This window comes from Protopterus annectens, chromosome 7.part0 (assembly GCF_019279795.1).
Source record: "Protopterus annectens isolate FY-2018-M chromosome 7.part0, PAN1.0, whole genome shotgun sequence".
Lineage (NCBI taxonomy): Eukaryota > Metazoa > Chordata > Ceratodontiformes > Protopteridae > Protopterus > Protopterus annectens.
In genome coordinates, this window is record NC_056739.1 from 755,406,925 (window position 1) to 755,422,321 (window position 15,397).

General features: G+C 42.7%; 1 protein-coding gene across 1 annotated transcript in view; it reads right to left on the reverse strand.

Annotated features, from left to right (window-relative positions):
* CNTROB (centrobin, centriole duplication and spindle assembly protein) overlaps nucleotides 1-15,397 on the reverse strand; it is a 1,846,056-nt gene that overhangs the window by 1,666,534 nt on the left and 164,125 nt on the right. The window contains exon 4 of the mRNA XM_044077286.1: nucleotides 1,129-1,333. Within this exon, the coding sequence (XP_043933221.1) occupies nucleotides 1,129-1,333 (205 nt within the window). The remainder of the gene's footprint in view (nucleotides 1-1,128; nucleotides 1,334-15,397) is intronic.

A 15,397-nucleotide genomic window follows, 5' to 3' on the forward strand; every position in this document is an offset into this window, starting at 1 on the left:
ATAAGAATTACACAAGTAAGTGGTAAAAGGGAGGAAGCGCTATAAAGATAGCAATATTAGAAAGAAAAAAAGCTTATAAAATGATAGAATTATATAAGATTTCAACTCGCAAGAAAAAAGTCACTATACTCAAGAGTATACAGTGACCACATCTGGACATTAAGGTAGCAAATGAGATCTGAGGTATGTTAGGTTAGAGCATTATGGGTAAGGAAGGAGTTTGAGAGTTTCTGCATTCCATGAGCTGGAAGAAGCAGCCGAGTCGCATCAGAAGGTCAGAAATGAACCAAACAGTTGAGGAATGAATGAAAATTACATCATCAGATTGGAAGGTTCAGCAAGATATGTGATGTCAGAAAAGACAAAATTACAAACAGCTGGAATGAGAAGAGAAGAAGATTCCAGACACAAGAACTAAATAGTGGTCTATTTAGTGACATGACACCAGGTTGGTGCAATTTAAGAATTTGCCAGCACCAAGTAAGAGCTTATTAACAAGACAAGGACAGAAGCTACTATGTAAGAGTTCAAATACAGCAGCAAGGAGGAGGACAGTGGCTCCTTCAGTTACAGGATGGATGTTTGGAAAGCTAAGTAGATGGCAGTACAGTGCATGATGAGTGAAGAGTTAAACAACCTGGGGAGATTTTCTGAAGTGGTTCTTAAGAGTAAGGAAGTGTCATGTGAGTTACACTGAGTGATAAGCAGAAGCGCAATATACACGGTCTTCAGTAGGAAAGCACAGCACCCAACAGCATGGTGCAACACCTTGCAGAATAAACAAATAACCACGGTGTCAATGGCTCCTATTTAAAGAAGTATTTCATTCTTCTTATAGTATCTGAGAAGGATAATTCTTCAACCAGGGGAATCTGAAGAAATATTCTCTTCAGATTCTGAGTCTTATTTTTCAGGTACAGAGATTTGAGAAGTGTAATATAAACCAAGTTTTTCTATATCAGAGGAGCACAGTACCACAACATCCAAACATCCACCACCACAAAGCCATGTAATACTAAGGAGAAACAATAGATTGCCCTTACCATCACTAAGGAAAGCATATGACATGTTGCAGTCTCTTATCAAAGGAAAACGGCATGTCCTTCATCACAAAATCCTACTGCTTACCTTTCTCCGTGCTCTCTCCTTCTCTAGGGTATCTCGAAGAATCTGAGTTTGAGTTCCCATGGAAGGTGCTCCTGCAGTGGGTGCAAGATGAAGTCTTGAGTACAGTGGGAAAAACTCTTCAATCCCAGGGACAGAGTCAGGCAGGTAAAACTCTTCAACTTCAGGTACTGAAGCAGGTGGAGAGATGTCCTCCAGAGGTATGGCACTACAATACAGACAAACAGAGGATACCAACCATCAAGTAATTAATCACATCTTAATGCAGGTCGGTTCAGCTAGAGAGGATATCAACCTTCAAGTAATAGAATACATCTTAATAATGCAGATAAACTCATTTGGAGAGAGTAAAAACCATCAAGCAACAGAATACATCAAAGTAATGCAGGTAATTCAGGAGAGAGGTAGCAGAAACTACAAACTGCTGGGGGATGAACAAGAGTAAATATTAATGCTAGTTGTGCTGTTGCTGCAACCCACCAAACATAAAAGCCATGAGCTTCAAAAGGATGCTAGGTTTCTGAAACTTAGCAGAATTTTTTTTTCTTTTTTATTTATTTTTATCCTTACCATTTATTTTACCTATATCAACCAGGTAGGTGGACTGGTCATAGAACCTTTTTTAGACAAAGCCCAGATCAACAGGTCATAACCATTACAGTATAAACATTATTGCTGGATACAGAAAGACACACACACAATAAGTATAAAACGAGGCGATATATGTTCAAAAACTTTTATGGCCTATTGTTCTAATAATCATAAACAAACTTATACAAGTGCAAAGATAGTGTTATGGTACAAAAGTACAGTTGTGTAAGTAAATTTCCCATAACAGTAAATGTTTGCATGAGAACTGCTGCAGTAGCCTTAGCTACATGGGGTTATAGCCTGTCAGTGTCAGCTTCCAAAGCTTTTGGGCACATTCCATGTCCCCAAATTTGCAGGAAGCCTGAGATGAGCTGACTAAAAACATTTTGGGTATGAAGCCCTTCACAGCTTTCCTGCCAACAGAGACTGAACCTTGAAAGGTCAAAGCTAGAAACTAAATAATGTCCACACCCTGGCATAAAAAGCACCCCAAAAAGTGTGTGTGTGGGGGGGGTGTGGAGATGCAGCGGCTACTGCAGCAGTGATCATTTAAATATGTACTGTAAATTTACTTACACAGCTGTTCTATGTTCATCATATTGATCACTTCTAGAATTCAACCCTTCCCAAAAAGCCATAGAAGAAGCCAAGGGCCTGGTAGAGTGGGCCTTGACCCTGCTTGGCAAACATTTTGGGTATGAAGCCCTTCACAGCTTTCCTGCCAACAGAGACTGAACCTTGAAAGGTCAAAGCTAGAAACTAAATAATGTCCACACCCTGGCATAAAAAGCACCCCAAAAAGTGCGTGTGTGGGGGGTGTGTGGAGATGCAGCGGCTACTGCAGCAGTGATCATTTAAATATGTACTGTATATTTACTTACACAGCTGTTCTATGTTCATCATATTGATCACTTCTAGAATTCAACCCTTCCCAAAAAGCCATAGAAGAAGCCAAGGGCCTGGTAGAGTGGGCCTTGACCCTGCTTGGCATAGTTTTGATATGGTGAGCATAGCAAAAAGTAATAGCCTTAGACAACCATTTGGAAATAAGTCTGTTTTGAGTTAAGCTGTCCCTTCTTCTTACCTTCACAAGAAAAGAACAATAGATCTGAAAGATTTGCTTCTGTCAAGATCGTACCAGAGTTATCCCTGGACATCCAAGGTATGGAGTATCCTTTCTCCCTCATTTTTAGACATCTCCCTGATATTTATGTGTCATCTGTCTTTGGTGTCCCGCAACCCCCTGCACTTTTATCTCTCCTGAAACTGCTTCTAAGCTATGTCTGAGGCGTCTGTGGTAAATGACTGCTTTGGAGCAGGAAGGGAGAAGGGGAGACCTGGATTGAAGGATATATCTTGTCTATACCAAGTGATTTATTTTCTGACAAATTCCAGAAAGTACAGTTGTGTACACTTTCCATAAATGTAGATGTTCGAGTGTTTTCACTTTTGCAGTCATCACATTTGGGTTATCTGCCTGCAGGTAGCCCTCAGCCAGCCTGAATATCAGAGTCTTCAGACTTCTGTGTCGGATGCTGTTGCTTCTTCCATGATGTCAGGTCGTCAGGGGTATAAAACATGCAGCCGATGCCATTACATCAGTTTTTCTTGCCCCAGAGGTCAGGTGCCCCAACAATACGAAGCAATTATATGCAAGAAAAAGCTGTAAGGAACCACCACGATGCTGTAATTAAGAAGTTTTAATGAGAACAAGCGCTTTCACGCACCTCTATGGCGCACTTCATCAGGTTACAACAATCAAACAGAATCTAACAAATTTATACTAAAAACCTTAGACAATTAAATAATCAATCAATTACAATTTCTAATTAATTAATTAACCCAAAATATACATTGAGCTCCACAATTAAAGCTGTATTTCACATTTTTATGTGGCCATATGGTTTCCTCATATATGTGCTGATCCCAGTGTCTAACTATGTTACATATATGACAATAAACACTAGCATATGTATAATATAATAGTATCATCTCAAAAATATTAATATATTAAATAACTATAAGCCTTTGAAACAAGCAATTATATGGTATGGAACACCCCCATCAAAAAGCAAATACACATGAAAAATATATGTATATATACCAAACAAGAAGGAAAGGTAGAGCCAAGAGACGTCAGAGGGCTGGAGGGAGGGTAACAAGGACTGCAACAGTGAATACACTCGAACATCTACATTTATGGTAAGTGTAGACAACTGTACCATGTTCTTAGTGTTTCACTGTTGCAGTCATCACATTTGGGTTGATTCCCAGAGCTAAGGAAGGGAGGAGGTAGTTAAAGAGCATTAGGGACAGCTATTAAGCTCTGCAAGACTGCTGTGGCAAATCCAGCGCTGGATTTAGAAAAGACAGGCAGGTGGTAATACTTGGTGAAGGTATGTACAGAGCTCCAGGTAGCAGCTTCCAGGATGTCCCTGGTAGGGACTCCTCTGAGAAATGCCATAGAGGTAGATGCAGCCCTGGTGGAATGTGATCTTATCCCCTGTGGGGTAGGTTTTCCATGGTGCTTGTAGCAGAAATGAATGCAATTGACTATCCATTTGAAAATGGTTTGCTTTGAAATGGCCTTCCCCTCTGCCCCTGCAGCAAAGCCGACTAGCAGCTGGTCAGATTTTCTGAGAGGCTTAGTCCTGTCCAAATAGAATCTAAGTTGTCTGTGCACGTCCAGAGAGTGCAGTATCCATTCCCCTTTGTTTTGTGGATTAGGGAAAAAAGTAGGCAAATGAATGAACTAGTTTAGGGCCACACTAGACACCACCTTGGACATAAATGAAGGATTAAGTCCTGAGGGAAACCCTGTCCGCATGGAATATAATGAAGGGTTCCACTGCCATGAGGGCCTGTAATTCATTGCCATGAGGGCCTGTAATTCAGACACTCTTCTTGCTGAAGTGATAGCTAGAAGTACGGCTGTTTTCCAAGAAAGGAATTTCAACTCTGCTGTTGCAGCTGCCTCAAAGGGGGGACGAGTGAGCTTTTCCAATACAAAGTTAAGGTCCCAGGCTGGAGTAGGAGCTCTCCTGGGGGGGGGGTCTTAAATTTCTGGCCCCTCTAAGGAATTGTTTTAGCAAGGGGTGAGAGAAGAGGGGTGGGCTCAGTATAATAATGTGCTGAAATGGCAGAGGCATGAATCTTAATTGACGAGAAGGATAGGCCCTTGTGGAGCATTTTTGTCAAGTACTCTAGAATATGAGGTAAGCTGGGCATCCTTGTGCCCATCCCCTTTGCGTGGCTCCAGGAACAGTATCTTTTCCACTTTTCAGCATAGGAATTTCTGGTACCAGGCCTCCTTGCCTCCAGAATGACATCCTGCACCTGCTTACTGAGGGATGCTAGAGGAGAGCTCATGGAATTAGCCAGGCTGAAAGGTTCAGGGTTTGAAGCTAAGGGTGCAGAATCTGGCCCGTCTGCTGTGACAGCAGGGAAGGGGTCTGAGGCAGGTGCCATGGCTGTAGCAGTGTCAGACTGCGCAAGAGGGGGTACCAGTGCTGGTGTGGCCAGCCTGGTGCAATCAGTTTTGTCCTTGGCTTGTCCTGTTTAATCTTTAGTAGAACCTTTGAGAGGAGAGGCAGAGGGGAAAAGGCATAAACCGAGAGGCTTTCTCAGGTAAAGGACAGGGCAACCACTTTCCAAGCTTGACTGTGGGGAGTTCTGGTGCAGAATTTGTTCAATTGGTACTTCTGAGGGGAGGCAAACAGGTCTACCTCTGGGGTTCTCCATTTGTTCCTCAAGAGGTTGAATATTTTTGGTTCTAGTTTCCATTCGTGTGGGTCCATGAGATTTCTGCTCAAGTCGTCTGCCAGTGAATTTAGTTTGCCTGGCAAGAATTGAGCTTGTAAGTGCACTTGGTAGCTCAAGACTGTGCTCCACAGAGCCATGGCTAGTCTGCAGAGAGGGTAGGAGTGGGTTCCCCCCTGCTTGTTTGTATACCACATAACTGTGGCGTTGTCTATCACTACCAATAGTTGTCCTGGAAGAATAAGGTCTTTGAAGGCCGTCAGAGCATTGTGTACAGCCAACATTTCTTTTTGATCGATATGTAGGTGCATCTGTCTCGGGTTCCATTTGCCCTGAATGCACTGCCCTGCCATGTGAGCCCCCCATGCATAGTCTGATGCGTCTGTTGTTAGGGTTTGGGCGGCAGGGGGTAGAGTGAAAGGGAGTCCTTTGTTATGGTAGCAGGCCTCTGCCCACCAAAGGAACTCTGTCCTAAGACAAGGAATGATAGGAATCATTGTTTCCAGGTCCTGAGAATGTTGGCACCATAGATTTTTTAGATACCATTCGAGTTTCCTCATATGCAGTCTTGCATATGGAATTAGCAGAATGCAAGAGGCCATGAACCCCAGAGCTTGCAGTATTTTCCTTGCAGATAGCTGGGTTTTGTGGGCAATAGTTTGAAGCAGGTTGTCAAATAAACTCGTTTCTCCGGAGTGAGGAATGCCATCTGGGAAATTGTGTTCAAGCTTGCTCCCAGGAATACAATCTGTTGGCAGGGTACTAGGTGAGATTTCTTTTCATTGATGGTGTACCCCAGTGAGTGTAGAAGTTTCTTTACAAATGCCAGGTGTTGTAATAGCAAGTCCTGGCGGCTTTCTGCCTGAATCAGACAATCATCCAAGTATAGGTAAATTTGAATATTTCTCCGCCTGCAAAATGGAATGGCTGGAGCTAGACACTTTGTGAACACCCTGGGCGCAGTAGATAAGCCAAAGGGAAGTGCAGAGAACTGAAAGTGCATGGAGCCCGCTCTGAAACGTAGGTATTGTCTGCAGGATTCTCTTATTGGGATGTGCAGGTAAGTTTCCTTTCAGTCTAAGGTTGCCAGCCAAGCATCCTTGGCTAGCATAGGAAGAAGCTGCTGAAGAGTTAACATTTTGAATTTTGGAACCACCAGAAAGGTGTTAAGAATAGAGAGGTCCAGGATAGGATGCCAGAAGTTTTCTTTTCTGGGTACCAGAAAAAAATCTTGAATAAAAACCTTGTCCCCCCTTAGTTCTGCTGGGACAGGTTGAATAGCCCTGATACTGAGAAAAGAGAGAACCTGCTGTTGGGCCTCCACCCACTGATTTGGGGGGAGGTCTGGCCAACCATTTGGGGTTGGTAGTGTGTGGAAGTGGAAACTGTATCCTCAGGAAACTATGTTCAAAACCCATTTGTCCTGAGTAATAAGTACCCAGTTTTTTGTATGCTGGGCGAGCTTTCCACCTAAGGGAGCAAGTAGTTGACCAGGGCTTGAAAGGGTTAAGGTTAAGTCATTCTGCCATTTTTCCGTAGAAGGGTGGCTTACTACTCCCCCCTGCTTTGGAAGTGGGAGCCTCCCACTGCTTAGATCTGTGCGTAGCTTGAGACTGAAGTTTTGGTGGTCTGCTGTTCCTGGGTTTGGACTGAGAAGGCCTGGAAGGGACTGGAAAGGAACAGTTCTTTGAAGGCCAGTGCCTACTGAATCTGGGAGGCTGTACTTGTAGAAAATCTTGAACAGTTTGCATAGATTTAGCTTTTTCCTCCATCCTTTTGAGGACGACTTCTGCTTTGTTGCTAAAAAGACTGTCTTGGTTTAAGGGAGCATCCAGTAATTTAGCTTTAACATGATCTGGCAAGTTTTGCTCCTTAAGCCAAGCATGCCTTCTAAGTACAGACCCAGTGACAGCAGCCCTGCAAGAAGCTTCTAAAGCATCAAAACCACATTATGCATAGTCAGGAATCAACATCACATTCTGTTTAATATGTTGCTGATACTTTAACATATGAAACTGGCAATTTAAAGCCCTAATGGCCAAGGTAGCAAAAGTCCATGTTGTAGGCTGGAAGAATTGATCAGAGGGATAGTGGGTCTCAAAACAGTTAAAAAAGGTGAGGGTATAAAAGGCGATTGGTATTTTGTCGTATTATCTGATGAAGTAAGTGACGAAAACGTATTGTGGACGTTGCTATCGTTAATGCATTTTGGAGAGCCTTTATTGCTGCATTAAAATTGTTCCAGGAAGATTTTGCCTGCTTGTGCTTATTTGGTGACATTCATAGTGCTGAAGGATTGGGTTTTGGTTTTACAAGGCACTTTATCTTCTTTTTTGGTGTTTATTAGCTACAAAAATAACCCGACGACAAATAGTTTGGGCGTTGAACAAGGCAAAAAACTGACAGCGAGGGACGTCGTGGTCTGGGCCTAAACAGGTGACGCAGTAAGATTGAAAATCTCTATGAGGTATTTGCTTTCCGCAGGCAAGACAATTGTTAATTTTTTCTGACATTGGTTAGAGCAAGAAAAAAGGATCCCCAATGGGGTACTTATCTTTTTTGAAGACTTCGAGTCTGAAACTCGAAAACGAAAATTTCAAGAGTCGGCTGACTGGCACTTGCAAACTGCTTCTGCTCTGGGACACCGCATGGCAAGAAAGAGTGATGTAATGGCATCGGCTGTATGTTTTATACCCCTGACGTCATGGAAGAAGCGACAGCATCCGACGACTCTGGTATTTAGACCGGTTGAGGTCTACCTGCAGGCAGATAACCCAAATGTGATGACTGCAACAGTGAAACACGAAGAACATCTGGGATTTGAAATGATAAATGGTGTTGTGCTAGGACCAAACAGATTTCAGAGACCACTTTATCTTTTACCAGGAATATCATGACAATTATTGATGTCATGAGACCCAAAAATCCTGAGGTAATTCCTTCACAGTGACTGAAGTCCAAGTGGCAAATCTTAGAAATAGACCTAGCTATAGATACATATTGATTTTTTTTTCCTGTGGAAGAAAAGCTCTTTGAAATGAGGTGTCTAGTTGACATCCCAAAAACACAATCTTCTCTGAAGGAGTCAAGAAAGGCTTTATAATGTTTTCTTGGAGTCTCAGCTTGTGTAAGAGATTTTTTTTCACTCAAGAGAGCAATTCCTAATACTTTAAAAATGACTATGAAAAGATAAGCAAGTCATATAAATATGGAAAAATGTGGATAACTAATAGCCTGCCATGAGCTATAACTGAAGCTAGACACTTGTGAACACTCTTGGCACAATGGATATTCCAAAGGGTAGGGACTCATCCAAGGGATTTTCTATCTCAATAGATAGCATGTTAACTGATAACATGATCCAGACACGCACAAAAAAAATTAAGAAACATCTGAAGTTTGGATAAATAGGTGTGTGATAATAAGCATCTTTTAAGACTACTTTGACCAGGAAACTTAAAAGAGGAATAACAAGAAACAGGTTGTGACGTAACATAATTTTGAATCTGGGCACTATCGCAAACAGGTTTAGGAAATAATGATTCAGAACTGCTCTACAAGCATTGTATTTCTTCAGCATCCTTGAATAAAAACTCTTTCCTATCTGAGGAGGAGGAAGTGGTTCTCTCAATCCTGTGAACAGCATGTGATGAAGAACTGGTGGAAACAAAGCAATCTGATCAACAGGATGAGCAATAACCACCTGGAAAGGAGGAATTTCCTCTTACTGCCATCTGTAACCTTGGTGAATGATTTTCAGAACTTATTTGTCTGAAACCATCTGTTGCCAAAAACAGAAATTCAGATTTTCTGCAAGAATAAAGAGGCCATAGTGAAAGGGAACATCTTGAACATTCAGACTTGTTGGACCATCCTTGGTTTTGGGAGGCTTGAGACTTCTTTTTTAAACCCCCTTGCCATTTCTTCTTAAATGTCTATTTACTTGTAATTTATTGATTTGTTTATTTTGCTTTTTGCCAAAATTGAGATAGAAAATCCCTTGGAAAATTTGATAAAGGAGGGCTAAAAAATCTTGGGGATTCCCTGCATCAACTTGTACCTCTCATCACACTTTTTGATCACCTCTGCAGCAAAGAGGCCAAACACAACCTCTATCCAAGGGTGAATTAAAATCACATTTCTTACATCATCTGGGAGGTTCTGAGAATACAGCCATGCAAACTTGCTTAAAAAAGTACCAGAGTCCTAAACACATGTAAAGAAAGAGTAGTACTATTTGCAGTAGAAGAAACTAAATTATTTAAAGGAGATTTATCCTCAGAAGAAGAAACCACAGATAAATAAATTCCTTACACTTTCAGAACTAATCAGAACAAACTAAAGCATATGAGCCTGACAATTCAACATTCTGAAAATCAAAATTGCAGAAGTATACACTTTCCCCCCATACCTATCAATAATTTTCCCATCCTTACCAGAAAGAGTTGGACTGGAATTTACTAGGTGCTTAGTAGCAGTAGGATCAAGTAGAGCTATAGTGTATAAAAATGTAAAAGACTGAGGTGCATTATAATTCCTGTCTCTGCCTTTATAGAGGTAGGAGGCTGACCATCAGGAAAACTGCAGTCTCTCCCAGGACTGACAAGAATGCCTCCCCCTTGCCCACTAAGGAGACCTCAACAGTCCATAGTGGCTGTAGGTACTACACCAGAGGAATATGGGGTAAAGGATGAGGGACAAAGGTACAAAAAATGGCCATGGCCTAGTCACCCACCTGTGGCTGAGGCAAACTGCTAGTCTGATGTGGTGGTAAGGCCGTTTGCTTATTTTTTTCTTTTTGCAAATGGAAGAAGGTCTAACCAGAAATACAGTATTCCATGGTTAAGTCAAAATGGTGCCTGAAAACACAGGTAAACACTACCAGTCTACAAAAGTTAAGTTTAAAACACTATGCCAGCCTAACAAAAGTGAAATTTTTCAGTTACTTTACACCACTTTTAAACTGACAGAAAAAAGTAAGCGTTCCATTTAAAAGTCTTATAACAGTCCATTAAAGCACAACACCATCATCTTCATTCGGCTGTTCCCGTTAGGGGTCACCACAGTGGATCATCTGTTTCCATTTCTTCCTGTCCTCTGCATCATGCTCTTTCACACCAACCACCTGCATTTCCTCTCTCACCACATCCATAAACCTTATATTAGGCCTTCCTCTTTTCCTCTTACCTGGCAGCTCCATCCTTAGCATCCTTTCCCAATATACCCAGCATCCCTCCTCAGCACATGTCCAAACCAACGCAATCTCGCCTCTCTTGCTTTGTCTCCAAACTGTCCAACCTGAGCTGACCCTCTAATATACTGATTCCTAATCCTGTCCATCTTAGTCGCACCGAGTGCAAATCTTAACATCTTTACCTCTGCCACATCCAGCTCTGACTCCTACCTTTTTGTCAGTGCCACCGCCTCCAACCCATATAACATAGCTGGTCGCACTACCCTCTTGTAGACCTTCCCTTTGACTCTTACTGGTACCAGTCTGTCACAAATCACTCCTGACACTCTTCTCCACCCATTCCACCCTGCCTGTACTCTCTTCTTCACCTCTCTTCCACACTCACCATTGCTCTGAACTGTTGACCAATAGCTTTAAAATAATTTTCCTGAGGAATGTGATAAAAAAGCAACACAAATAAGATAACTGTTTTTTCCTCCCAAAGGAAACTTATCCATCTAGTAAAAGAACAGCACAAGCCAACCACTGATCATTGAAAACCTCAGAGGAGTGTACTTTTCTGCAGCAGTGAAGCTCTGAATGGCTTTGCACCCAAACTTGTCTTTTAGTCAGCTCAGCTCAAGCTGCTTGACAGTTCTGGCATGTAAAAGGCACCCCGAAGCTTTGGAGGCTGGAACAGGAGTAGATCCTTGGCAAGATACTACTGCAGGAGTCATCACAACATAATCAACATCAAGTAGTACAAGAGTAATAAGGAACCAACCACCATTGGTGCTTATCAGCAGAACAAAAATACACTTGCATAGGAATTTGTGTGATTCTATTCATGTGAAAGGAAAGAATGAAAATGTTCACAGCATGTAAGGAAAGGAGACACACCTCAATGCAGACAAGAAAGGGGACATCAACACAGAATGGAATGGAAAGAAAACTGATACAAATGGTGTTAGGGAAAGGAGAGAGAACGATAAGAGTCTGTATCAGAACATCGAAGTATTAACACATCGAGTGTTCTGATATCGAACACTATTCAGCGAACACTAAGAATAGCGAAGCTGCAGAACAGTGACTTCTTTCCTCGGGAAAGAATTCGGTTGGCCGTTTCTGTGGCTTTGCTATTCTTAGCATTGTGGTGGAAAGTTACGGGTTGGGTTCAGGTAAGTGTGCAATTGTTTGTACGTTAGGGTTAGGGCGCGGGTTAGGTGCCTGTGCGATAATGATAGACTTTAGGGTTAGGGGCAGTTTAAGTGAGTTAGGGTTTGGGCGCGGGTTAGGTGAGTGTGCGATAGTGACGGACCTTAGGGTTAGGGTTTGGGTTAAGGTAAGTGAGTAGATAGCAGTGCATGTTAAGTTTAGTGTAATGTTAGATGTAGGAATTTAAGTGTGTGTGTGTAGTTGCTGTTTGTTTGCGTTTCGGAGCAGCAAATTTTTTCCATGGGAAAAAATTCACTGTTCTGAATGTTCAATATTTTCATGTTTAGATGTTTTGGGGCCGATGAAATAGCGTTCACTATTTTCATCTTTCGATAACGTGATATAAACGCAAAGGTAAGACAAGGAGATGAGAATGAGGATAAGGAAGATTCAACAACAACTATGCAGCTGTAACCATAATGCATTTATACTGAACTACTTCTAAAAAATGAAGTAATGTACTCACCATAACATTCTGTCTGTGCTGTCTATTTTCATTCTTCTTTAACAACTGGGTTCTGATACAACTCGGACATTATTTTCAGTTCATGGCCAATAAACTCTCATGCTCCTCCATTACTCATTAATGCTGTATCCCCTAACATACCTCAGATCTTCTTTGCTGGCTTATAATATAAAAGAAAATATTAGCAACATGTTAACAGAAATCCATCTCTGGAGCTCAAAGTAAGGAAATTAGAAGTTATGTACATACCATAACGTTCCATGTTAGTTGTCTTCTCTTGCCTTCTTTCTTGCTGGATGGGTTCGGAGCCGATCCTCGGCTCCGACTCGGCACTTTCTTAGCTTGAGAACTCCTTTTACCAGCTCGAGGCAACCCTATATCCCATGATGCAAGGCGGGACTACCTCAGATCTCGTTTGGTAGCTAACATACCCTGTTCTAAGGATAAACCTAGAACAACTAGGAAACAACAACTCCTAAGAAATGACTCTCCTACCTAAGAGTCAGGAGAGAACAACCTGAGAAGAGGAGACTTTTCAAGATCTGTCCAGGCCAGGGGGAAGGAGGGAGGGACGCAAGAAAGAAGGCGAGAGAAGACAACTAACATGGAACGTTATGGTATGTACATAACTTCTAAATGTTAAGTTGTCAATCTCGTCTTCATTCTTTCTGGATGGGACCGCGTCCCTAGCACCTGTATCCCGGGTGGCTCAATGGAACAGACTCTTGAGAACTGTGGAACCAAAACTGGCCCTGTCTCTGGAGGCCAAATCTAATTTATAATGAGAGACAAAGGTATGAGGTGTGGCCCAAGTAGCTGCTGCACAAATGGTATCAATGGGTAGCCTATCCTGAAAGGCTGCAGAAGTGGATAGACTCCTAGTTGAATGTGCTTTCGGTTTAAAAGGTAGTTGCTTGCCCCTGAGCGAATACACATAAGAAATGGTGGAAGATAACCACCTAGATAAGGTCACCTTAGAAACTGGAAGACCTTTCCTGTTTTCTGCATAGGAAACAAATAATTGGTCCGATTTCCTGAACTGTTTAGTTCTATGCAAATAGTACCTGAGTTGACGATGGACATCCAAAAAATGAAGCTTTTGTTCAGCTCTGTCCGAGAAGTTTGGGAAAAAGACTGGTAGTTCAATGGATTGATTGATATTAGTTTGAGAAACAACTTTAGGAAGAAAAGACGGGTTAGTTCTTAAGGATACCCTGTCCTTGTGAAAAATCAAGTAAGGGGAACGGATACAGAGAGCTTGAATTTCGGAAACCCTTCTGGCTGAAGTGATCGCCAGTAAGAATATAGTTTTCCAAGTCAATAACTTTAAGGAACATGAGGCAGACGGTTCGAAAGATGGTAAGATCAAGGATGCCAACATTAAATTCAGATCCCATTGTGGAGGAGGATGTTTTATTGGTGGCTTGAGAAGAAAAACTCCTCTCAGAAAGGCTTTGCATAGCCTATGTGACATAATGTTATGATCTTGAAATCCGACATGATACTTGGAAATGGCCGCCAGTTGGACTTTAACTGTTGAAGAGGAAGACCCTGACTGAAAAACTTCAGCCAGGAAATCTAAGACAGAATGCACAGGAGCAGTAAAAGGGTCAATGTGTCTGGAGCTTGCCCAAATGGAAAAACGTCGCCACTTGCTAGCATACACGGTTCTGGTGGACGACTTCAAAGAAGCTACTAAAATATCTCTGACTGGATCAGAGATCATAGGAAGCCTGGCTAGGGAAGGAAGTGGAGCAACCAAACAGTGAGGTTGAGAGAATGAATGGCCCGGTGCCGTTGACCCGACTGATGGGTCAAAAGATCCGGAACTGGGTCCAGATGCCAAGGTCGCACCAGGAGGTGACGATGCAGAGTCGGGAACCAAATTTGTTGAGGCCAGTAAGGGGCAATGAGAATCAATTTGGCCCTCAAAACGGTGGCTTTCTGAATGACTTGTGGAATCAAAGGAAAGGGTGGAAAAGCGTAAAGAAGTCCCCGGGGCCAATCCTGTATTAGAGAGTCTCTCAGGGGTTGGCCTGGTAGGGGAAAAAGTGTGAAGAAGTCGGGGCACTTGTTGTTTTGGGGTGTAGCAAAAAGATCGCAACAAGGTGTTCCCCACTTCAGAAAAATCTGGTCCACTACAGATTGATTGAAAGACCACTCGTGAGGCATGAGAATGGATCTGCTCAGCCTGTCCGCCAAGAGGTTGGACCTGCCGGGGATGTGCGTTGCTATCAGAAACCGATGAAAGGAGATTGCCCATTGCCAAAGTCTGAGAGCTTCTCGACACAACGGATAGGACCTGGTCCCGCCATGCTTGTTGATGTACCAGACCACGGACATGTTGTCCATTTGCACTGCAATAGTCCCCGCGGGAAGAAAGTCGTTGAGGGCTTGCAACATTAAAAGCACCGCTCTCATCTCCAGGACATTTATGTGCAGATGGTATTCTATGGGCTGCCACGTCCCGTGGACCATCCTGCCCTGATAATGCCCCCCCCACCCGATCAGAGAGGCATCTGTAGTGACTGTGGCAACCGGAGGAGGGGGAACAAAAGGTCGGCCCTGGTGAAGTAGAGGGGAAGATATCCACCAGTTTAGATGAGCTCTGCACGATTGTGTGACTAAGATCTTGTGCTTCATCGGAAGACTGTGGAACGACCACTGAGTGAATAACATCCACTGCAGTAGACGCATGTGGAAGCGAGCCAGAGGTAGAAGAACAATGGCCGCAGCCATAAGACCTAGAACTTTTAGAACCAATCTGGCTTTGACTCTGCTGCTCTGCAATAATACTCTAACGAATTTTTGGATGTCCAAGATTCTTTGATCTGTTAGTCTGGCTGACAACTTGACGGTGTTTAATTCTGCGCCTATAAAGGTGATAGATTGGCAAGGCCGCAGAGAAGATTTTTCGAAATTCACTGAAATTCCCAAACTTTTGCAAAGCTGTAGAGTGAAGTCCCTGGTCTGAAGAAGTTGATGCTTGGTGGTGGCGGAGAGGAGCCAGTCGTCCAAATAAGGAAACACCTGGAATCCCTGACGTCTCAGGTGAGCTGCGACCACTG